Here is a 20,751-nt window from a genome sequence, read left to right as displayed (position 1 = left end):
GGTCCCGTTTGGATCATTGGAATTGAATTCCATCCTAATAATTATAATTTAGACACAAATTAATTAAGCTCATATAATTGTATGTGGAATATAGTTGTATATTATAGTTGGTGATATGGGAGAGATACTTATATGCTGCACTTCTACTATAGAGAAGCGAGTCTAAGAACGTGCTATAAGAATTGAATTCAATTCTAATAACCATAATCTATAGAATCAATTTCCATCTCCCACCTCATGAATTTAAGATAGGCTTATATCTAAACTTTGGAAAGTTGTGGAATGCCACATTCCAACCTAAATTAGCCTACTCCATTAAATAGATTCCAATTCCTTCAAAATGAAGGGATCAAACGGAGCCTAAAAGAAAAAGGGAAGAGAAATCCCAAAAGCGCAAAACCCCGCATCCCCACGCGACTCGATCGATCGGGTCCTCCGCGGCGCACGTCGGGTGTGTTTGGTTACCGGGTTGAACTGGGTCGGAACGGGTTCGACCCCCTTCATCCCGCGTTTGGTTGAAAAACGATGGGGAACGGGTTGGACCCAGATGGGAATATTCCCAGTTGATTCGGGTCGAGCGGATTCCTCCAAAATGGACGGACCGCTCCGACCCAGTTCTCCCTCGCGCGTCCCGTGAAACCAGCTGGGGCCAGCAGTCACCGCTCCAACCCTATCCTCACCTCTCTCACCCCCTGACGCCAGGCGCACGCCGCCTCCTTGCCGTCGCCACCGCCGCCCGCGGCATCCGCCGCCGCCCGCGCCCTTCGCCGCCGCACGCGCCATCCGCCACCGCCCGGACCTTCCGCCGCCGCACGCGCCATCCGCCACCGCCCGCACCATCCGCCGCCGCACGCGCCATCCGCCGCCGCCCGCACCATCCGCCGCCGCACGCGCCATCCGCCGCCGCCCGCACCATCCACCGCCGCACGCGCCATCCGCCGCCCGTGGATGTAGCCGCCCGTGGATCTCGCCGCCGCCGGATCTCGGCCCCGCCCGTGCCTTCCGCCGCCGCCCGTGGACTCCGCCGCCGGCCCCTTCCCCCCATCCGCCGCCCGTGGATCTCGCCGCCGCCGGCCCGTGGATCTCGCCGCCGCCGCCCGTGGACTCCGCCGCCGCCGGCCCGTGGATCTCGCCGCCGCCGCCCGTGGACTCCGCCGCCGGCCCCTTCCCCCCATCCGCCGGCCCGTGGATCTCGCCGCCGCCGGCCCTTGACATCCTCCGCCGCTCCTGACCTCCGCCGGCCCCCTGCCATCCGCCGCCCCTGACTGGTGCCGCCCCTGACTGGTGCCGCCCCTCTGCCATCCGCCGCTCCTGACCTCCGCCGCCCCCCTGCCATTTGTCGCCGCTCCTGACCTCCGCCGCCCCCCTGCCAAGCAACGCCCCTGTCAAGCTCCATCTCCCCCACAAGTCCCGCCCCTGCCAAGCGCCACCCCTGCCATCCGCCACCGTCGTGTCCCCTGCTCTCCAAAAGGTAAGGAAAGTCTACACCATGCTTGACATCTTGATATTTGAACTGTATTAGCTTCGGATGCTCCTGGTTCATAGTATTTTGGGAGATAAATTGAACAAATCATCCAGTAGCAGGACATCCTGGTTCAATGGTCTCTAAGAATAGGTGTTTTTTTCATTCTTGTATTGTAGATGGATAAGAGGACCAAGATTGTAAGTTGTGCTGCTGCTGCATACATGCTGTTGTCAATGATGGCGGTGATTATTCAGTCTAGGAAACGTAAACGATGTACAAGAAGATTTGGTATTACCTATGGGCCTATGGAGGCAAGAGATAGGATGAGAGTAGATTATCTAAATAACAAAATTTGGAAGGATGACACAACTTGCTTGAACATGTTAAGATTTAATAGAGGCAAGTTCTTTCGGTTTTGCAATCTTTTTAGAGAGCGTGGGTTGCTTCAAGATACATGTAACTTGTGTATTGAGCAACAAGTGGGTATGTTTCTAAATACAGTGGGGCATAACCTTAGGAATAGGTTAGTAGGAACTAATTTTGATAGATCGGGAGAAACAGTTAGCCGTTATTTCAACAAAGTACTCCATGCTATTGGGGAGCTGCGAGGGGAACTAATTAGGCCCCCGTCTTTGGACACTCCAAGCAAAATTGCAGGAAACAACAGATGGGATCCTTACTTTAAGGTGTGAGGCTTATCCCTCTTTTGTTTTGAGTTTTGTATTAATCTTACCTCATATGGTCCCTAATTATTACTTTTTTGAAAACATTAGGATTGTATTGGAGCTATTGATGGTACTCATGTAAGAGCATCTGTTCCTAAGAACATTGAGCATGCCTTTCGTGGTAGGAAATCCGTTTGCACACAAAATGTAATGGCAGCTGTAGATTTTGATCTACGTTTCACCTATGTGTTGGCTGGTTGGGAAGGGGCTGCACATGATGCTCTAATTTTACGTGATGCTTTAGAACGTGAGAATGGCCTTCGTGTTCCACAAGGTAATAGAGTAGTAAACTCTCAACTTTTACATACAAATATCAGTTTATAGTATTATAACCAATCTGTCTATCAAATGATAGGCAAGTTCTACCTAGTCGATGCTGGATATGGAGCCAAACCAGGATTTTTGCCCCCCTTTCGTGGTGTTCGGTACCACTTAAATGAATGGGGAAGTAATCCAGTTCAAAATGAGAAGGAATTGTTCAACCTTAGACACTCATCACTACGTGTCACTATAGAGCGGGCATTTGGGGCACTAAAGAGGAGATTCAAAATTCTTGATGATGCTACTCCATTCTTCCCTTTTCCAACACAAGTAGATATTGTTTGTGCTTGCTGCATTATTCATAATTGGGTCATACAAGATGGGCGTGATGAGTTCTTTGCAGAGGATATTAATTGGCCAAGCTACAACCATGCTTCCACACGCACTGGCCAAGAAAATAAGCATGCAGCTATGGTTAATTTCAGGCAGCAGCTAGCAGATCAGATGTGGGCAGACCGTCAAAACAATAATGTTAACTAATATTTGTTTCAAAAATGAATTTTTTTCCAGTTGTATAACATCTTGGCTGATGTATTGCTATTTGTAAGGACATGTTTGATGTTGAATAATATTTTTACGAACATGTTGCTTGCTGAATTTTATGTAATTTGTGGAGATAATGTACATTTTGTCTACGTATTCTATATTGGTGTAATCTATATTTTGGCTATGTATTGGTGCTGATTTTGTATTGGTGATAATCTATATTTTGGCTATGTATTGGTGCTGATTTGGTATTGGTGATAATCTATATTTTGGCTATGTATTGGTGCTGATTTTGTATTGGTAATCTATATTTTGACTATATTTTGGTGCTGATTCTGTACTAGTATTATTACTGATTGTGTTTTTATCTAGCAGAACAATGGAGGAAGTAGGTGAAGGGCGTGGGGGAACTAGTGGGCATGCTACATGGACATCCGCAATGTCTGCTTTAATGCTCTCTCACCTCAATGATTTGGTGGCTACTGGTTTGAAGACATCAAAGGGCTTTAAGAAACACCTTTTCAATGGTTGTGCTAGGGCTATCAATGAGAAGTTCACCACAAGGATCACTGGTGAGCAAGTCAAGAATCATTTGAAAACATGGCAGAAAAGGTATGCAAAGATAAATAGATTGAAGAAGTTGAGTGCAGCCTTCTTTGATGAAGAAAACTGCATGATTACACTAGATGAGGAGCACTACAACGGTCATGTCCATGTAAACTTACTATCTTTGATTAATTCTTAATTGATTGACCGGTGTTAAATTATATTAACTTATTTGTCCTCCATATGTAGGATCACAAGTCTGATGCTGAGTTCTTGAACAAGCCCCTCTTGCACTATAGAGAGATGGAGGCAATATTTGGTAATAGCATGGCTACTGGAAATTTTGCAAAAGACACAAGTGCACCTCTAGGTAGAGAGGAGGATGAGGGTGAAAGTCAGGAAGAGGGGGATGAGGTTACTGGTCATGGTCTAAGTGATGGGCCTACCAATCAAGGGGCAACATCTTGTGCTAGTAGACCAAGTAAGAAGGCCAAGGTAGCTGCAATGGAGGAGGATGGGCTGGTTGCCGCTTTCAAAAGTGTAGGTGAGAACCTTGCTGCTGCCATAAAATTGGTTGCTAAACCTGATAATGAGCTGCCAGCTGACCTATTTGACATCTTGAACCAACTTCCTGGTTTTACTTCAGCACACATATCTTTCTACTATGCTCATTTGGTGGCCAATCCTCACATTGGCAAAGCTTTCTATAATCTGCCATTCGAGCACAAGTTAAATTGGATCACAATGTTCATCGCTGAGAAGTTCCCTGGAATGTAAGGTTGATTTGTTGAGTGGGATGTTTCTTTTGTTATAACTTGAATCTTATATTAGTGTGTAAGTCTTGAACTTATATTATGTAAGGCTTGAATTTGGTGTAACTTGTTGTATTGCCTTGAACTTGCTAGATGTAAGTAAGGCTTCAACTTGATTAACGTTGCTCAAGATTGATGAATTGGTGTGCCTGCTTGCTGCCTCTGTTCAATTGGTTAATTGCCTTGACAAGTGATTTTCTACTCGGCAAATGCATGGTGTTATTCCCATCCCTCTTGGTGAATGTTCTGTTCTTTTAGGATGATTTATACCTATGTGTTTATAACTAGAAAGAAAAGGAGCATCAAATCCTATTTTTACAAGTATGACACAATTGCTACAAACATGAAAGTCTGGAGAAAAGCTTGCATTTCAATAGCCTATTTTGATATATTTTGTAGATCGGTTAAGAAGTTAAGAAGTTGATGATTCTATATTATTATCTAAATTAAACAATACTCAATAATTTTTTACAGTACATAACAGTGCTAGAATGTGATATTGTTGATGAATTGGCAGCTATGTATGTGGTAATCTCACCAGATAGGTGAGCATATTCAGTGTCCAACCCGCATTCTCCAACCAAACAAGAGATGGAACCACTCCGACCCACTTTATCCCCCCAATCAAACAGAAAACTGGGTCCAACTCATCCCTGCAACCAAACAAGAGCTGGGTCGAACCCAACCCAGATAACTGGGTCGGCTCCGACCCAACCCACGTGGTTCCAAAACCAAACACACCCGTCTTCTTCGAAACGACTCCTCCAGAGAGTTCGAACCCATCGTCGCGTCGCCGGAGAGAGATGGTGGTGATCGAGCTGGAGCCGGAGCCCGAGCCCGAGGAGGCGACGCGCCCCTCGCCGCCGGTTCCCGAGGAGCAGGTGGCCACCGAGGCCGCCGGGGAGGCGGCGCGCCCCTCGTCCCCGCCGGCGCCCGAGGAGCAGGCGGCTGCCGCGGCCGGCGGGGAGGCGCCGAGGGCGGAGGAAGGGGAGGAGGAGGATGCCTTCGAGGACGCGCTCACCGACGAGCAGCTGCGGGAGGTAGGCCGCCAGCGGCCCCCAAATCCCAGCTTCCCCCTCTTCCGTTTGCAACCGCTGTGCTCAAATCTGAAGTTCAGTTGCTATAGCAGCTTGAAATGGTCATTCTAGTTGAACCGATTGCCTGATTCCTGCGATGACGTGAGGTAGCGGATTTGTCAATTGGTAGTCCGGTTGGGTACTAGATTTGGTTGCGTGTGAAGTCCTCAATTGCTGCCCCTATTTGTTTCAAACTACTGGGAGATGGTGCTATGTTTAACTAGTGCCCAGTAGCTGAATAGCTAGGATCTTCATGGCTTACATTGATCATACATCTAATTCTCTATTTTGGTCGGTCCTTTTCATTTCCTTGCCAATAATGTACAATTCTCAGAATGCAAGTGGTCCAGAGGTTTGTTTTGTGGTTTGTTTATATCATAGCTTTTATGGGAGATACTAATTAGTTGTCTGTTTCGTTATAAGTACAAACTGAACGCAATAAAGGCTAACTATCTGCTAGAAAATTATGCATTTGTGGTATGCAAAACTGATTTGACTAACGCTGTACAACTTGTTCTTTAGAAAATGATGCATATGCATGTGAGATATGCAAAACTGATATGACTGGCACAGTACAACTTGTTCTCAAAATTTGCTTACCATTCCACATTTATAACTATCCATTTGCAAGATAACAATAACCCAAATCTTGTTATTGGCATATGCAAAAGTTCAGCAGAACTAGTTGGGAGTAACTGACTGCACATAGTATAAATGGTGGGTTGATTCATTGTCATATAGGAACATTTATGATGCTACTGCTTGGATCTGATTATATTGTTTAAGTTGCTTGCATTAGTTTGGGATCAGATCATGATTAACCTTTGTACTTGCTGCAGAAAGCTAGAAGCCAAGCAAATGATGCAAAAGCAGAAGGAAACAAGCTTTTCAGTGCTGGACAATATGAGGAAGCATTATCACAATATGAAATGGCTCTGCAAATTGCTGCGGAGCTGGAATCTGCTGAGGATATACGCTCCGCATGCCATTCAAATCGCGCTGTATGCTTCTTGAAAATGGTGAGATGTTTTACCTGGTTGGACCATAACTGTGATGGATGTCAATAAAGATTCATATTTGTGTGGCTTAATATTCCTTACTGTTGTGATAATTCAGTAGTGTCACTGTAGCTATGTATTCTCATGAAGATGGTGCCCTACTATCACTACTCGATTATCCTTTTAACTTTTATTAACCTATGATGGGTTTTTCATTACTTCCTGTGTAAATATTCTAAGAAACACTTTTAGAATATGCATATGCTGTCTGGACCTGCTAGAGTAGAGCAGGTGTATCTGGTGTCTAGTACTTAAATCTTTGGTCGTTGCTCCTACCTTTGCCAAAATCTTGTTGTTAATTAGTGTAATTTTCAAATGTTTTGTACTCTTGACCTTAGTCCTTTATTTATTTATTTGGACCAGCACATATGTTGAATAAAGTTTATTTTTTATCTCCTCACAAGCATATCCCAGTGCTGACTCTTGAGTTACTAACTCGTGTTATTAGGGGAAACATGATGAGACGATTAAAGAATGCACAAAAGCACTTGAGCTCAATCCATCGTACCTGAAAGCCTTGCTTCGGAGGGCAGAAGCACATGAAAAACTCGAGCACTACGACGAAGCTATTGCTGGTTAGAATCCCCCCCCCCCCCCCACACACACACACAGTGTGTTTGTTTTTTTAAGAGAAAGGAATGACCTCCATAATGTGTTTGTGATATGTCAATTTCACATCATTGTTTTTCACATGAACATGCATCATTTCAGTTCACTAGTTCTGATTGCTGTCAATTTATTACTGTTCACAGATATGAAAAAGGTTATTGAACTGGATCCTTCAAATCAACAAGCTAAGAGGTCACTGTTCCGGCTTGAACCCCTGGCAGCTGAGAAAAGAGAAAAGATGAAGGAAGAAATGATTGGTAATATGCTGCCTTTTTTCTCAAGTATTTCAAAATAGGATTATCGGCTTGTGATCTCATTGTGGAAACCTGTAGACATCTTAGTATTTCAAAATAGGATTATCGGCTTGTGATCTCATTGTGGAAACCTGTAGACATCTTTTATCTCGTGAGGCTTGTTAGTTTGAGGAGTTCATGCAAACCGAACCAGTATCTACTTTCCAGAAGAGTCATTGATGAAATCATTAGGATGTAGTATGTGCAAGGAACATGGCAAAGCTTTTTATTGCTCGTACAACTTGCACTCAACCAAATGATTGCTCAGTGCTCTCCTTCCATTATCAGGATTTGTTCATTTTATACTAATAATTTTATTGTGCTGCTGTGCATAATGAGCAAGGCGCGTACATGTTTCTTTCAGTGTACCACTTTCCTTATTGCTACTAATGGACTCATGTTATCTGTTGCAGCAAAGTTGAAAGATCTGGGGAATTCTGTGCTGGGGCGCTTCGGAATGAGTGTTGACAATTTCAAAGCTGTACAAGATCCAAACACAGGCTCTTACTCCATTCAGTTCCAGAAGTAAACGCAAGGTGAAGAAATACAGGGGTGAATATGGCTGGGAGGCATATTTCAAGTTAATGCACTCACTGGACCCTTCATTGTAATTGTTCAAGGTGCTTCCGCGTCACAATCATATACATGGTCCATGTTGTTCACGGACACCGTTCCCCTGCAAGAATCCTGCAAATCGTTCTGAACACGAGGGACCCTGGGATATTTTGTTTGCACTTGTTGCACGTTAGAAGTGATTTCCCGAGTGCGAACTTGTATGATAATCATTGCGAACTTCTGGTATTTTCCCCGATACAAAAGTCGCCTGAGATGGAACATGGAAGTTTTCCCCTGTTGTGAAAGGCTTCTCTCTCTTTTTTTCCCGTATCGTAACAGCGCCTTCTCCGTTGAAGTAATGTAGTTTGTTTCAGACTTTCAGTGCCTTCGTCACTACTAATACCCGCAGAGGCTGCGTCTTCCACATCAACGTGACGATTGACGAACAGCAAGCGAATGTGCCATCCGTCCTCTAGGCTCTAGCCCAGATCGGGTGACCGGCGGCAACGCCGCGGCCCGCCCGGTGCCCCCGTCCGGCGACATTACGGGTCATTTCTGTCCTGACTCCTACAGAAGCAAAGACTTCGAGGCCAAGAAAAGCATAGGTTGCGGAGGCAGAGAGAACAGCCGTGCGCCGCGCCTGGCTCCCCGTCACGTCCAATCAACAGCCCCGCCGCCGCCGGGCAAATTTGCTTGCACCCGTCTTCTCGTACGCCGTCAGCTGCTCAACGCAGACCCGCTCGCTGCTCGCCCGCACCACTGGTGCGGCAACAGCCTTTGCTCCGCGTCGTGTACCCGTGCACGGTAGTTGCCGTGTACACGGTCCGGTTTTACCGATTTCTGGTTAAAAACCAACCCAGGCCGCCGGGTTGTATGGGTTCCAAATTATTTGCTGCCAGGTTTGGAGGCGGCACCGCGGTGGCACCAATGTCCATGATGGGCTATGGGAGGTTCTCCTGGAAGTTCTTGGCAATGGAGGCGTCGAGCGCCTGATGGTCCTGCTTGGTGAGCTGCACGCGTCCGCCATGACCGGCGCCGAGCGTATCGAGGACGCTCTGCACGTCCACCTTGATGCCGTCGACGCTGCCGGTGGCGAGGTACGCGTGGAGTTCGTCGTAGAAGCGGTACACGGGTGAGCGAAGCCGAGCCCTTGCAGGGTGAGCATGTCGGTCATCATCCCGAGCTCGTTCTCCACGACACCCGGTGACACCTTGGGAAACTGCTAGCTTGAGCAGTAGTGCTCCGTCCCGGCCGTGGGCCGCGTCCGGACGGACGCTGCCGCAGTAGCTGGTGATGGCGTGCCAGGGCCCACGGCCAGGACACTGCCGCAGTAGCTGGTGATGGCGTGCTAGACGTAGACGTACTTGAGTGCGTACTCCTCCTTCATCGCGCGCACCACCGTCTTTTGATGCCGACGGCCGGGTCATCAGCGTTCTGGAACTTGCTGTTCTCCTTGATGCCGATGAGCCTGGACAGGCGAGGCGGCTCATCCCCGCCAGCGGGCTCGTCGGAGTCGGAGTGGTCGCCTGGTCGGTGTGCCGACGGACTGCCAGCCGTCGTCGACGATGACGAACTTGGGCGGCGGCAATGAGGCTGCGGAGCCCGGCCTCGACGTCCTCCTGGCTGACGTCCTGGTAGAAGGTGTCCCAAGTGCACCAACCGAAGTAGTTGACAATGCCCGGGAGCTTCTTCTCGGCGCGGATCCGAAACGTCTTGAGCGCGGACTTGACCGCAGCGATGGCGGCGGTGAGCGCACATGAAGGCAGGGCATGGGCCATGTTGGCGGCTGAATGTTGAACGGGTTAGATGGTTCCTAACCTGACCCAAACCAAACCGCAATGGTTTTCAGAAACGGTTAATCACGGGGTGGTTTCACGGGTTCACCGGGTTGGAATCGAACCATGTACAGGGCTACACGTTAGGAGTAATATAAAGCGGGAGGGCGACGGTGTGCCGGAGTCTGGCTGGATGGAGACCGCGCGCGAAGCTGCTGAATTTTGCCGCGCCGTGTGCGAAGGCTGATGAATTTTGCCTGCACGTCTTGCTGCTGTGCTGCGTATTTTGGCTCAAAGCTATCGGACGCTCGACGATCCGCGCATTATTCTCACGGCCACGGAGCTTGCGCGCTGTGGAAGGGGTCAGTGCATCAGTGGTGTTGTGCAGTGCAGTGCAGCTATCTCCCCAGCAAAAAGTTTATCTGGAGTGTTTCTCCGAAATGCCCAAGTCTGCTCTAGAGATTAATACTCCTTGACCCCAGGTCTCCCAAATACTGTCAACGGCGAGATGACCCTTGACCAGACCATTTACGCTGACTGGAAGAGTACTCGTCGTACTAGCTGCCTAGCCAAACTGCTCGTTCGAGGAGTCCACTGGTGCCGGCGCAGAAGCCAGGACAGCACCCCCACCCAAGCGCCCAAGCCCCCCGAGGCCCCGAAAGAAGCACAGGACGCAGAGCAGGACTCGAAAAGCCGCGGGAATCAAGGCCCGAAGCCCCGAAGCGGGGTGCGCACTGCACCCCGTGCGGCCAGGCGGGCGGGCCGGCGCGGCGCCCGACAAGACCCGCGCGCTTTCCAACGTCCACACACGCCGCGCCGTCTGCCGTGCCCTGCTGTAGCGGCAGCGCGCGCAGGCGCAGCCCGGCCGCCTCGCTCGAGCAGGGACAGGTCGAGCCGCTGTCAAAATCAAATCAATCGCCGCTCGCTCGGCAGCACCGTCCGCATCACATCAGACCATCTGCCACACGCATTCGATTTCCTCCGCGCCGCCCGCCCGCCCGTGGTTGGACTCGTGGTACCTGCGCATTCGCGGCGATCTGCAGCCTCCTCCAGTCCTCCGTCTTTTTAAGCTGCGCGCCTGCGCCTGCCGGCCGGCCTCTGTGCCCCGGTGGACGCGATGGCGGCGGCGGGCTGGACGTGGATGGCGGAGGTGGCGGGCGAGGAGCTGGCGAAGCTGGAGGCGGCGCACCCGGGCCGCTTCGCCCCGCTCAAGGCCGAGCTCGAGCGCCTCGTCGCCGACCCCGGCCTGGACGCGGCCGCCTTCCCGCTCGTCTCGCCGGCACCGCACGCCGTCGCCACCACCACCGACGACGCCGACAACACTCCCCCCTCATCCCAGGCTGCTCCTTCCCCCGCGGACGCCGTGTGCACTCAAGGTTCGTCCTCCACCTGCCTCCGCTCTACGTCATGCCATGCGCCTCCTTCTTCTGTCCCGTGTCACTGCCCGATCGAGCAGTCGTCGTCACCCGCGCACTCGCTCACCACGCGTAGTCTTGCTGGAACTTTTTGCAGAGTCCTCGACCCGGAAGAGGAAGCCGCCGGCCTCCATGAGGGAGCGGGAGGCGGGGAAGCGGCGGAGGCGGACGGGCACGCCGCCGGGACCGGGAGGGGCAAAGGACAGGGCGGAGATGGCCATCGAGCGCGCCGAGCGGTGCCTGGAGAGGATCCGCGCCATCAAGCGGGGCTTGCTCGCCGCTTGGATTCACTGATCGAATGCAGGGGTGGAGAAAGAAGAGCAGGGGAGAAGTAAAGTCAGGCGATGGGAAGGGAAGTCGAGTCACCTTCAGCCATCGAGACTCCATCGCTCGATAGCCTTCTTTTGTTGTAAAAAATGTCTCATTCCAGTTTCCAACTGCAAGTGTTGCTGGCTTGCTGTGCACTAAACCGATCGATTTCCAGTTCTTGTGATACCAATTGGGGACGGATTCAGATCACTCCATCCAATTGGCATCAAGATATTCAGCACCGAGATCTTCCTCCAGCGACCATGCCAGCATTGGTAAAATCGACATGTAACGCAGCAGGGGAAAAACATCAAGGGAGTTTTGCCAAACGTAAAATTTGGAATGCAATAAGTTTTGCCCAACGTAAAATTTGCAAGGGAGCCTACGAAAATGGATCGGAAAAAGGGGGAACTGTTTTAAACTGAAAGAAAGGAAATTATCACTTTGGGCCTCTGCGGATGGGGCTGGGCCAAAAAATCAATGCGGCCCTCTTGAGCAGTTGGGCCTTGAGCCAACGGGGAACACAATAAGTTGCATCCAAAGTTTCCGTATTCGCTGTAGCCGATACGGCGTTTTAGACGGCACCAGTTCCGGCCAACGCGTTGCTCCGACGGCCGCCGCGGCGGGCGGAAGCACCGACGAGCGCCAGCCGCCTGCCACCCCCCTTCCCACGGAGGGACTGGAAGGAATCCCCGATAAGGAGTTGGGATGGTCTGGGCGCTGACCCCCGTCGACACAGTGCGCGGTGCGCCGCCTCTCCTGTCGAAATACTTATCGCCTTCCGATTTTGCGGTGGTTTTTTTGTGAGTTCGGATCGACCAATGGCTTGTTGAATGTTGTTGCGTTTCGCAGGGACGCAGAAGTATTACATCTTCGCCGCCGGGACCTACAAGGTCGGCCGCAAAGGTGCCTCCTTTGGACCTTCCCCCTGCGTTTCTATTGCAGTTTCTTACTTTTAATTGGTGCAGCGATGAGCTAGGTCTGCTTAGCGCTTGGTGTGTCGCGTTTTACTAAACGGGGATTAGACCATCAGGGGAAAAAATAACTAAACGGAGATTAGGCATGATGTTTTGGCTCCACGGATTAAAATGGCAATTTGAACTAGGAGAAGTTTTATGAATTTGTGTTTGCTACTTATTGAATCAGCAATGCAGAAGAACAAGCATCCTGGTTTTATGGTTTCATTAAAGTTTATCTTGCTTCAGTTCATGCTTGACCTAGTACACAGAACCTCTTTTTTGTTGAGAAACACAGAACCATATATTGATGTTGGTGATTTTCCACTACAGATTGTGATGTCATTGTTCAAGCTGACACATCTATATCCCGGGTCCATGCGGAGATTGCAATCGAAAAGATGGTTGCCTGGGATCCGAATTCTGGTGGACCTGCCAGTCCATCCTATGTTCGTGTAGTCGACCGATCAAAGTATGGCACATTTGTCAACAAAGTACATGAAACTCAGGGCAGTCGTCTACATAAAGATGAAGATGTGATGCTTATTGATGGGGACACTGTGACTTTTGGAACTGGGAATGCGACATTCAGGTGAGCTCAAGTCAAAATATGCCATACATGTGCTCCCTTGACTTTTTGCTCATTCTTTTGCTATGTAATATGTTGCTATGCATAAGAACACCTATCAATACATGATGTTGGCATAGACTTTTTTTTGTTAACTCATATGTATCTTCGTGATCCTTTGCTGTGAAAGTTGAATGCATCAGTTGTATTAATTTCTGTTTTTTTATCTACCTGACAGGTTGTCATTTGTTCCCATAGTGGCCTTTTTTCATGGTGGAAAGTCAGCGCGAATTGATCGATCATTGCATGCAGTCATGACATCTATTGGTTAGTGGTGTCAACACTTCCATTCTGTACTAGAAGCACCGTTGGTTCATTAGCAAGCATATTAGGTTTTTTCCTTCATGAATACTACAGTTGTTGACACATGATAACCTCTTGTTATTTTTGCATACTAATGATGGCCACCATTTTTCTGTTGTAAGGTGCATACGCTACTCGTAAATGGAGCGATGAATGTACACATGTTCTTGCTGATGAATCATGTTCGTTGACGCCCGAGCTCCTTGATGCAGTTATTGGAAAGAAGCAGATTGTTCTGGGAGACTGGTTTAAGGTATTTGCTTTCCCCTATGGCCATACTTCCTATATGCTCCAGTGAATTGTTATTGAACTAGCTGGCTGCATAGTAGTAGGTTAAAAAAATCATGTTCATACAGTCATACAGATGATCCTGAAGAGGTCATGGTTTTAATCCTTGAAGATTGAACTCCTAGTTAACATGTGCCAATATAAACCATTCTTATAGTGCATGTCTCAAGCTTAGTTTTTCACTATATTATTTTAATCTGTTTCAGGCAATGGCTGAAAAGAACATACGCACAGAAATCCCTTCTTGTACACAGTAAGTTGTGGCAACCTTTCGACGCTTGATAACATAGTTTGTGTGTATCCTTGTATCATGTTTTGCTTGCTCTATGACCATAGACAGTGAAGTGCTATTGTTGGAACTTGTCCAGATACATCCCAAACTTGACTCTTGATGGGACAGTAATCAAGATGGTGGAGATCAACCTCATTCAGAATTGTCTAGCAGGCTACACTTTTATCCTGGGGCCATCAGATAAGGTGGTGTGCGGTTTTTTTTCTGTTGAAAGAAAAAAGATCATTATGCACTTTATTGTTGGCTAATTCAATTCATGTGCAGTATCAATTTGGTGAGAAACTCCATGGATTACTGGAATCAACTGGAGCAAAATATCTCCACATTGATGAATTTTGTCCAAACAGCCAGGTAAGTGCTGGTGAACCATTTTATAGTTGTTGTCTTTACTCTTTAGAAAATGTGAGATGTGTAATCTGTTTTCTCCAACAGGTTTGTAGCAAAAATTGACATTTTCCCTGCTTGTTTATGCCAGTAGAATTTTGCATTAGTTATTCTGGTTCATTGCTACATTGCTTTTTGGTGCTAAAACCAATTTCTACCGTATTGTTAACAGGACTCAGTAGCTGGAGATACTGATCAACAAATTCTTGTAGTTCCTGCAAGGTATCCTTTGGAATTCAGTAAGATACGTGTGCTATTTCCTTTGTCAAAGATCAGTGATGTTAAGCTATTTGCTGCCATGTTGTCTGGCCGCTTGGAAGCAACTTCTATTGAACCACCTGCTTGTAAGTACTAAAAGAACAAATTCATTCACTACTTTTCTCTTTTTCTTTACCTTTGATCCAGCATCTTTGATGCCTTTCTCTGCATAATATCAAGCCTATATGTTCAGATGTTCTCTTTATTCTATTTCTGGCAGTCATTGTTACATCCTCAAATTCGACGGATGAAACTATTGTGGAGGATTCTGATGTTGAAATGGAGATGGCAACTTCTAATCCTACTGGTGCCGCGAACAAGTCTCAAAATCACATTGAGAATATATCTGATGACGAAAAGGAAATCACAAATATAACTGATGAAGCTGCTGTAACTGTCAGTGGAACTAAGGCTAGCGTTGTTCAACCAAATGACCCACAGAAAGTTGAAGCTTCAAAACCTATGGAGGATGATGTTAAGGTCATAGAGAAAACAGCAATATATAGATCCAAAGCTAGAGATGAGGATGTTCGTGTTATAAACAAGGTGCCAAAGGATGAGAATTTGGACATCAGCAGGGATGGGGCTTGTGATGTCATATTTAGTCAGGATCTGGTTGTCAAAAGACTCCCTCGGCCAGCTCCTGCTGCAGCAACTGAAGTTAGAGGTGTTAACTTCAAACGCTTTAGGAAGGTATATCACGTAAATGTAACATTTTTCTCATGCAATCGTTTTTGTCACAAACAACTGAATGTGGCCATGTTTACTACTGGCCCTCTGACCTTTTACTTCAGAGGGAAACAGTGTCCGGAAACAGCTTCAAGGACCTTGTTCCTTTTGCACGAGAACCATACAGGCAAGAGCTAGAAAGACATCCATTGAATTTTGAATGTAGGCGTGAAAGTCTAATGAGCTTTTGTTTACCGTCTGCAGAGAATCTGATTATGAAGCGGGCACAGTGACTGATTTCATGCGGGAGGAGAAGCAGCGGAAACAAATGGAAGCCATTGCAGAGGACCTCTTCAACAACGCAAAGGTACCTGGCTATACCTTATGCGTTCTCCCTAAGCTTGTCATGTGCACAATTTAACCTCATGGTAACCATGGAATTTCAGTCAAAGAAACGGGCAGCTGCTGGCAGTTCAATTCAGACCCTACTTACCGGCTGCAGATGAGAGCCTGCAGGAGAAGATCACCAGTGTATGTACATATGCTCCGCCTGACTCTTCATTCAGAGGCCTGGAGAACTGCATGCTCATTTGCTAACCGGATGACAGTCATCTTCGAAGCACCTTCGACACTCCACTTTCACTGAAGTTTTCTGGAGGTCTGAGAAGCCCGTTTTGCTCCAGGGCTCCTTTTTGACCATGGTGGGAGAGGCTGAGGCTGTGGTAGATATGAATTGTACCTTAGGGCACGTTCGCTGATCTAAGTTGGGAAGGCTGTTTGAAATGGATCGTGTTGTGGCTGACGGCTAGTTTCCTGCTGTGATTCTGGGATTACATGTTGGACACGTTTACCAGTTCTCAGTTTTTGTTTGATCACATCGAAGACCAACTTTGGTTGAGTGTTGCGCGACTAGTCCACGAAGAGTGCTTGATGTTGCCGTTTAAAAAGGAAAGGTAAGGGAAACCTGCAGCCTTTTGCGCGGCTGGACTGTACTTCTCTCTTGCATCAAGATATAGCAAAACATGAAAGTAGCACTCTCTTGTGTACAGCGTCACCATTGAAAATCATCTTGGACCATTACGAAAATTTCACAAAACTGCAAACTACTTGCACACCACCCACCGGTCAGCCAGACAAGCCCATGAAAGTTCAATGGACAACAACAAAAACAAAATTAACAAATTGAGGTGCCAAAAACATAACAGAAATGGCCATACACGTCGAATCCATTGTGTGACGGGGAAAAAAATCTACGCTGCAAGTTCAACACTGACTTCAAAATTACCCAACGCTTGTTCAAGACCAACTCCAAATTACTTGATGTTTGATGCGGCAGGTTGGTTCAGCAAATTATCCGTGACCCTGCAGCCTTTGCACACATGACAAAAGCAGCTATCATTTCCCTGTGCTTCCCTAATGCTACAAACTAAACCATCCATTCATCCCACAAGGCGGAGACAAGACACGCATCCAAAGCTCTCACGAACTTGGGCCAGGTGATGCTTGCCTCAGCTTGGTTCGTAGCAGCAGATCCATCTCATCTGCTATGGCTTTCTTTTTCGTGGCCACCTACACCGAAAGTATAGAATGTTCATCACTAATAACAAATATCCAACTTTTTAATATCAGCTACAAGCAATCGCTCATTAACTCAAATTATATCACACACACCATACAGAGCTTTGTGTTATAATTCTGTCTATGGGACAGACGATAAGTTCAGCGAATGGGGATCTAGCAGTTGTACTTGTGCGCCCATAAGACAAAAAGATGACTGTACCATAACAAGATAACTCATGCAGCTACTGTTTCAGAAAACAATCCAGTTGTAGTTTGTTTATTTACTCTGTCAAAAGTTCTCTTAGCAAGACACAAGAACCATACTCCCAGAAACTAGTAAAGTTCTCATCCTCACAAAGTTCTTATAAAAAATGCACAGTATGGCGGTGCCTAAAATTGTGGCTGAGAGGGTAGTAGCAGAAAAGCCATCAACATAAAATTGCACCGACTTCAAGTTTATATGCGTTTTTTGAATTATAGTTGAATACATTTCATGCATTATGATTCATAGTTGACTAAGCATCTACTTGTAACATATGTACTGAAGTATATTTTGAACACATATAAATGATTCAAAAAGCAGTGGCAAAATTTCCAGTTAGTGCCATATGGACACATTGGAAGGATGATGATTGTTTACAATCTAAGTTACACAATGAAATAGAATGGCAAAAAAGCTGCTTTAGGACTGAAATTCCAGCAGCTATATCAAACTTGGTGACAGAACTGGTTTACCCAGCATGCTATGGGTATGTCAAGAGAAGTCACAGCAAAATCTGAGGATATAGAACATTTGCAAGGTAGCTAGAAAATTTAAGAATACGAAACTTCCTCCGAATCTCATGCCAAAATCATTTTATACCAAAGAAACTAGAACATCTCAAATTAGTCTTGTGGGTGCCAATACAATTAGTACTGTTTATCCGTAATGAATAACCCATGCTGTGAACATGAAAAGAAGCATTTGCTCCTCCAGGTGGGAAGAATGGCAACGTAGACAAGAGCAGAGCAGTCAAGCAAGAACATGCTACATACCTCGAGCAGTTCATCAAAATTCGACTTCAATAAATTAATTTTCCTTTCACAGTATTCTTTCCCTTGATCCATAGTTTTCTGCACAGCAAACAAATGGAGCATTTGAGGTTTTGAGTACACATACTGTTTAACTAGGGTAATGCATCACTTGAGTTGGTTGAAATATGTTTAAAATAAAATGACCTACAAGCATGCATTGCATATTTATGCTCGAGCAGATTGAAATGGTTCTTCCACTAGTAAGACAGAAGCTGAATCATGAGACATCACTGATGCCTACAAGGCTAGTAATTGTATCTTCCCCATCAGAAAGGTTGAGAGAAATGTATTGTGCTACATAGCAACTAATCTTTTCCTTATGCAATTATCGATTTTCCAATTCAACATGATGATGCGATGCCAATTAGTCAGTCACCGTGGATATTGGATATCAGAATGCCACGCGTGTTGAACCCAAAAACAGTTTTAGGTACAATCGAAGAAGCTTTAGTGGTTCAAATCCGTATAATGTCCTAGATAATAACTTTACTGAAGTAAAGCACATGCTACCAATCTGAGCTGATCTGTCAAACAATTGCAACAAGCGAGGTTACCTCAATGAAGTAACCAGTGCCGACGTCGACGAGGACCTTCTCGGCGTCATCGAGCGAGCCGGGCACGTAAAGGGACGCCGTGAGCGGCACAAGCATCTTCTTCCCTGCACACCCACCACCGAAAGAAAGGGCTAGCCATCAATCAGCGCTCACGGGACGAGGAAACGGAGCGCACGACGCAGGGAAGCAACGGGGATTGGAGAGGATGCGCACCGTGGGGGCGGAGAGATAGGTCCTGCAGAGCGGCGGAGGCGTTCTCGAGGCGGGTGATGGCGGTGCGGATCTTGGTGAGGCTGTCCTGGAGGAGGTTGACCTCCAGATCCGTCTGCTCCTTGAGCCCCTTGAGCTGCTCCACGCTCAGCTTGTCCAGTTCGATCCGTCCCGGGCTCGCCATGGCTCCGGCCTTGCTAGTTAGGCTTGTGCGGCGCCGGCGGCGTCAGGGGAGGACAGGCGGCGGCTGTAAAGGCGGGGGGAGGAGTGACGAAGGGACGCGGGCGGCGGGCAGTAGTAGTGTAGGCCTGTAGGGGCGGCGAGATCCAAAAGAGATAAATATATTCTAAATTAAATCGTAAACGCATTAGCCCCTATAGCTCAGTGGTAGAGCGTCAGTCTTGTAAACTGAAGGTCTGTAGTTCGATCCTGCATGGGGGCATTTTTTTCATTAATGTTTTTTTCCTACAACCGTCCATTATTTGTTTTTTCCGTTTCAATTGACAATTTTAAAACCATTTCGTTTTTCTACAACTTTTAAACCAAAATTTAATATTTTTATTTTCAAATGGCAACTTTTGAATAATTTCATTATTTTGTTTCTACAACTTTTAAACCAAACTTAATTTTAGACCATTTCACATTCCATTATTTTTATCTTCTTTTCCTTTTTCAATTGACAAATATAAAACCATTTCATCATTTTTTTCTACAACTTTTAAATCAAACTTTTTTTTTCTTTTCAAATGAGAACTTTTAAACCATTTCATTATTTTGTTTTTCTACAACTTTTAAATCACACTTAATTTTAGACCATTTCATTATTTTGTTTTCCTTTTTTTCCTTTTCAATCGACAAGTTCAAAATCTGTTTCCCTTTTCTCTAGGCACAAACGTTTACGTTTCTTAATTGGCAACATCCTAAATGTTTTGTTATTTTCTTCTTTCTCTGGACACAAGCTTCTTTTATTTTTTTTCAATTGGCAACTTCCTAGCTATTTCATTATTTTTTGTTTCCCTTACCTCTAGACACATATCTCCAACGCTCACCATGAAGCCTGACGTAATCTCCATTTCTTGCTATAAGACCGCATCCGTCGAGCGTTGTGGAGGGGTTGACACAAGATGATTGAGCAGTTGCTACAAAGGGACATTGTGCAAGCTGTTCTCCAATAATGGGCCACATCAGTGACAAACATGGCCGTTTACAATGATCTCTCATGTTCTGATAGCGTCCAGTGGCATCGACCAGTGAATCCCCCACCTAGCCGCAAAAGGCTGCTTGCTACTTATTTTTTCTTATTTCCTTTTTTTTTTACCGGATGAAACCAAACAACACTTGTATTTGGTTACATCATTTACATTACGAGTATTTTTTATTACGTTTGCAATGCCGTTACCCTTCCCAACCAAATACTACCTATATCTCTTGGCAATCAACATCATCAAGAACACGTGTAGAGCATGCAACCACATATTTAGACCCGTGTTTGCCAAGTGTTATGTGTAATGGTGTCATGCATTTATGTGTCTCATCCTATTGCATGAATGACATTGCATGCTAAGTGCACCTAAGAACACATATCTCGCGCATCACTGCACATTTAGCAATCACCGTTAACGTCTGGAGTTTGCACTCTGCCAGTGTCGGTTACTGTATGATGCACTAGCGCACCACCACAGTGGATCATCGTCTGTGCACCAAGTAAGGCTTTAAGAAATTGTAGCAAATTTGAAAAAAACAACAACACATAATCCATTACCCCCTAAAACAAAGTTGTATGTAAAGAAAATGCACAATTTTACTCCTCAATTTCCATACCAAAGAGTTCTATTTTTTTTTTACGGTGATGATGCTAAAATGTATTTCCTCCGTTTTGTTTTTCCTGGATACATAGATTTTACTGATGTATATCTACAATTTCAAGGAAGTAATAACATACTGGCATTTACTCTCGTAAAATGAGATCATACTATTTTATTATCGTTGAATAATCTATATCTCGTTATATTTGTATATCTCCGGTGGGAGGCTATCGTCGTGCCTTATCAATTTTGTTGGAAATTCATTCAGTTCTATGTTAGGTCAAGTTCTTAACATGGAGTTTTGACTCCCTGTATGAATTGCATG

General features: G+C 46.3%; 6 protein-coding genes and 1 non-coding gene across 8 annotated transcripts; 5 read left to right on the top strand and 2 right to left on the bottom strand.

Annotated features, from left to right (window-relative positions):
* Nucleotides 1-256: 256 nt before the first annotated feature.
* LOC101781893 lies at nucleotides 257-4,320 on the top strand (the record flags this gene model as incomplete). The annotated part of the gene is made up of 6 exons (XM_022829685.1): nucleotides 257-274; nucleotides 1,651-2,151; nucleotides 2,239-2,464; nucleotides 2,546-2,925; nucleotides 3,383-3,712; nucleotides 3,793-4,320. Coding segments are annotated over 6 exons (1,983 nt in total), but the record flags the coding sequence as incomplete, so codon positions are not given.
* A 753-nt stretch (nucleotides 4,321-5,073) lies between these two features.
* LOC101763907 (tetratricopeptide repeat protein 1) lies at nucleotides 5,074-8,274 on the top strand. Its single transcript, XM_004982727.3, has 5 exons — nucleotides 5,074-5,395; nucleotides 6,271-6,450; nucleotides 6,938-7,064; nucleotides 7,242-7,355; nucleotides 7,805-8,274. Exons 1-5 carry the CDS (start codon nucleotides 5,159-5,161, stop codon nucleotides 7,918-7,920), a joined length of 774 nt encoding a protein of 257 aa, XP_004982784.1. The 5' UTR covers nucleotides 5,074-5,158; the 3' UTR covers nucleotides 7,921-8,274.
* A 613-nt stretch (nucleotides 8,275-8,887) lies between these two features.
* On the bottom strand, nucleotides 8,888-9,724 carry LOC101781492 (probable galactinol--sucrose galactosyltransferase 6). Its single transcript, XM_022829684.1, has 2 exons — nucleotides 9,521-9,724; nucleotides 8,888-9,280 (listed from the first exon to the last, which is right to left on the bottom strand). The coding sequence occupies exons 1-2, from the start codon at nucleotides 9,722-9,724 to the stop codon at nucleotides 8,888-8,890; spliced, it is 597 nt and encodes a 198-aa protein (XP_022685419.1).
* An 832-nt stretch (nucleotides 9,725-10,556) lies between these two features.
* On the top strand, nucleotides 10,557-11,634 carry LOC101763502. The gene is made up of 2 exons (XM_004982726.2): nucleotides 10,557-11,097; nucleotides 11,234-11,634. Exons 1-2 carry the CDS (start codon nucleotides 10,839-10,841, stop codon nucleotides 11,428-11,430), a joined length of 456 nt encoding a protein of 151 aa, XP_004982783.1. The 5' UTR covers nucleotides 10,557-10,838; the 3' UTR covers nucleotides 11,431-11,634.
* A 384-nt stretch (nucleotides 11,635-12,018) lies between these two features.
* Nucleotides 12,019-16,121, top strand: LOC101763098 (nijmegen breakage syndrome 1 protein). Of its 2 annotated transcripts, XM_004982725.3 has the most exons (14): nucleotides 12,019-12,190; nucleotides 12,298-12,351; nucleotides 12,735-12,993; nucleotides 13,208-13,296; nucleotides 13,455-13,585; nucleotides 13,827-13,873; nucleotides 13,989-14,097; nucleotides 14,177-14,263; nucleotides 14,469-14,640; nucleotides 14,775-15,247; nucleotides 15,349-15,410; nucleotides 15,488-15,590; nucleotides 15,670-15,754; nucleotides 15,832-16,121. In XM_004982725.3, the coding sequence occupies exons 1-13, from the start codon at nucleotides 12,154-12,156 to the stop codon at nucleotides 15,727-15,729; spliced, it is 1,683 nt and encodes a 560-aa protein (XP_004982782.1). In that variant the 5' UTR covers nucleotides 12,019-12,153; the 3' UTR covers nucleotides 15,730-15,754; nucleotides 15,832-16,121. The 2 variants fall into 2 exon arrangements, with proteins under 2 accessions (XP_004982782.1, XP_012698301.1); XM_012842847.2 differs by having other exon boundaries at nucleotides 15,670-16,121.
* A 159-nt stretch (nucleotides 16,122-16,280) lies between these two features.
* LOC101762690 (probable prefoldin subunit 5) lies at nucleotides 16,281-18,904 on the bottom strand. The gene is made up of 4 exons (XM_004982724.3): nucleotides 18,625-18,904; nucleotides 18,412-18,515; nucleotides 17,819-17,896; nucleotides 16,281-16,792 (listed from the first exon to the last, which is right to left on the bottom strand). Exons 1-4 carry the CDS (start codon nucleotides 18,803-18,805, stop codon nucleotides 16,703-16,705), a joined length of 453 nt encoding a protein of 150 aa, XP_004982781.1. The 5' UTR covers nucleotides 18,806-18,904; the 3' UTR covers nucleotides 16,281-16,702.
* An 87-nt stretch (nucleotides 18,905-18,991) lies between these two features.
* Nucleotides 18,992-19,063, top strand: TRNAT-UGU. Its single transcript has one exon. It is a non-coding gene; the product is annotated as a tRNA-Thr (tRNA).
* Nucleotides 19,064-20,751: the final 1,688 nt, after the last annotated feature.

The sequence above is a fragment of the Setaria italica genome, chromosome IX (assembly GCF_000263155.2).
Source record: "Setaria italica strain Yugu1 chromosome IX, Setaria_italica_v2.0, whole genome shotgun sequence".
Classification (NCBI taxonomy): Eukaryota; Viridiplantae; Streptophyta; class Magnoliopsida; order Poales; family Poaceae; genus Setaria; species Setaria italica.
The sequence above is the reverse complement of the archived record's forward strand: the minus strand, read 5'-3'. Positions and strand labels throughout refer to the sequence as shown.

Coding starts and splice junctions, on each gene's coding strand:
- LOC101763907 (XM_004982727.3), top strand. CDS start 5,159: ATGGTGGTGATCGAGCTGGAGCCGGAGCCCGAGCCCGAGGAGGCGACG. Junction 5,396..6,270: donor CCGACGAGCAGCTGCGGGAG/GTAGGCCGCCAG, acceptor TACTTGCTGCAG/AAAGCTAGAAGCCAAGCAAA. Junction 6,451..6,937: donor CTGTATGCTTCTTGAAAATG/GTGAGATGTTTT, acceptor TCGTGTTATTAG/GGGAAACATGATGAGACGAT.
- LOC101781492 (XM_022829684.1), bottom strand. CDS start 9,724: ATGGCCCATGCCCTGCCTTCATGTGCGCTCACCGCCGCCATCGCTGCG. Junction 9,281..9,520: donor GCCTCATTGCCGCCGCCCAA/GTTCGTCATCGT, acceptor CGCCATCACCAG/CTACTGCGGCAGTGTCCTGG.
- LOC101763502 (XM_004982726.2), top strand. CDS start 10,839: ATGGCGGCGGCGGGCTGGACGTGGATGGCGGAGGTGGCGGGCGAGGAG. Junction 11,098..11,233: donor GGACGCCGTGTGCACTCAAG/GTTCGTCCTCCA, acceptor AACTTTTTGCAG/AGTCCTCGACCCGGAAGAGG.
- LOC101763098 (XM_004982725.3), top strand. CDS start 12,154: ATGGTCTGGGCGCTGACCCCCGTCGACACAGTGCGCG. Junction 12,191..12,297: donor CCCCGTCGACACAGTGCGCG/GTGCGCCGCCTC, acceptor TGCGTTTCGCAG/GGACGCAGAAGTATTACATC. Junction 14,264..14,468: donor AATTTTGTCCAAACAGCCAG/GTAAGTGCTGGT, acceptor TATTGTTAACAG/GACTCAGTAGCTGGAGATAC.
- LOC101762690 (XM_004982724.3), bottom strand. CDS start 18,805: ATGGCGAGCCCGGGACGGATCGAACTGGACAAGCTGAGCGTGGAGCAG. Junction 17,897..18,411: donor GCACTGGTTACTTCATTGAG/GTAACCTCGCTT, acceptor TTTGCTGTGCAG/AAAACTATGGATCAAGGGAA. Junction 16,793..17,818: donor ATTTTGATGAACTGCTCGAG/GTATGTAGCATG, acceptor CTTTCGGTGTAG/GTGGCCACGAAAAAGAAAGC.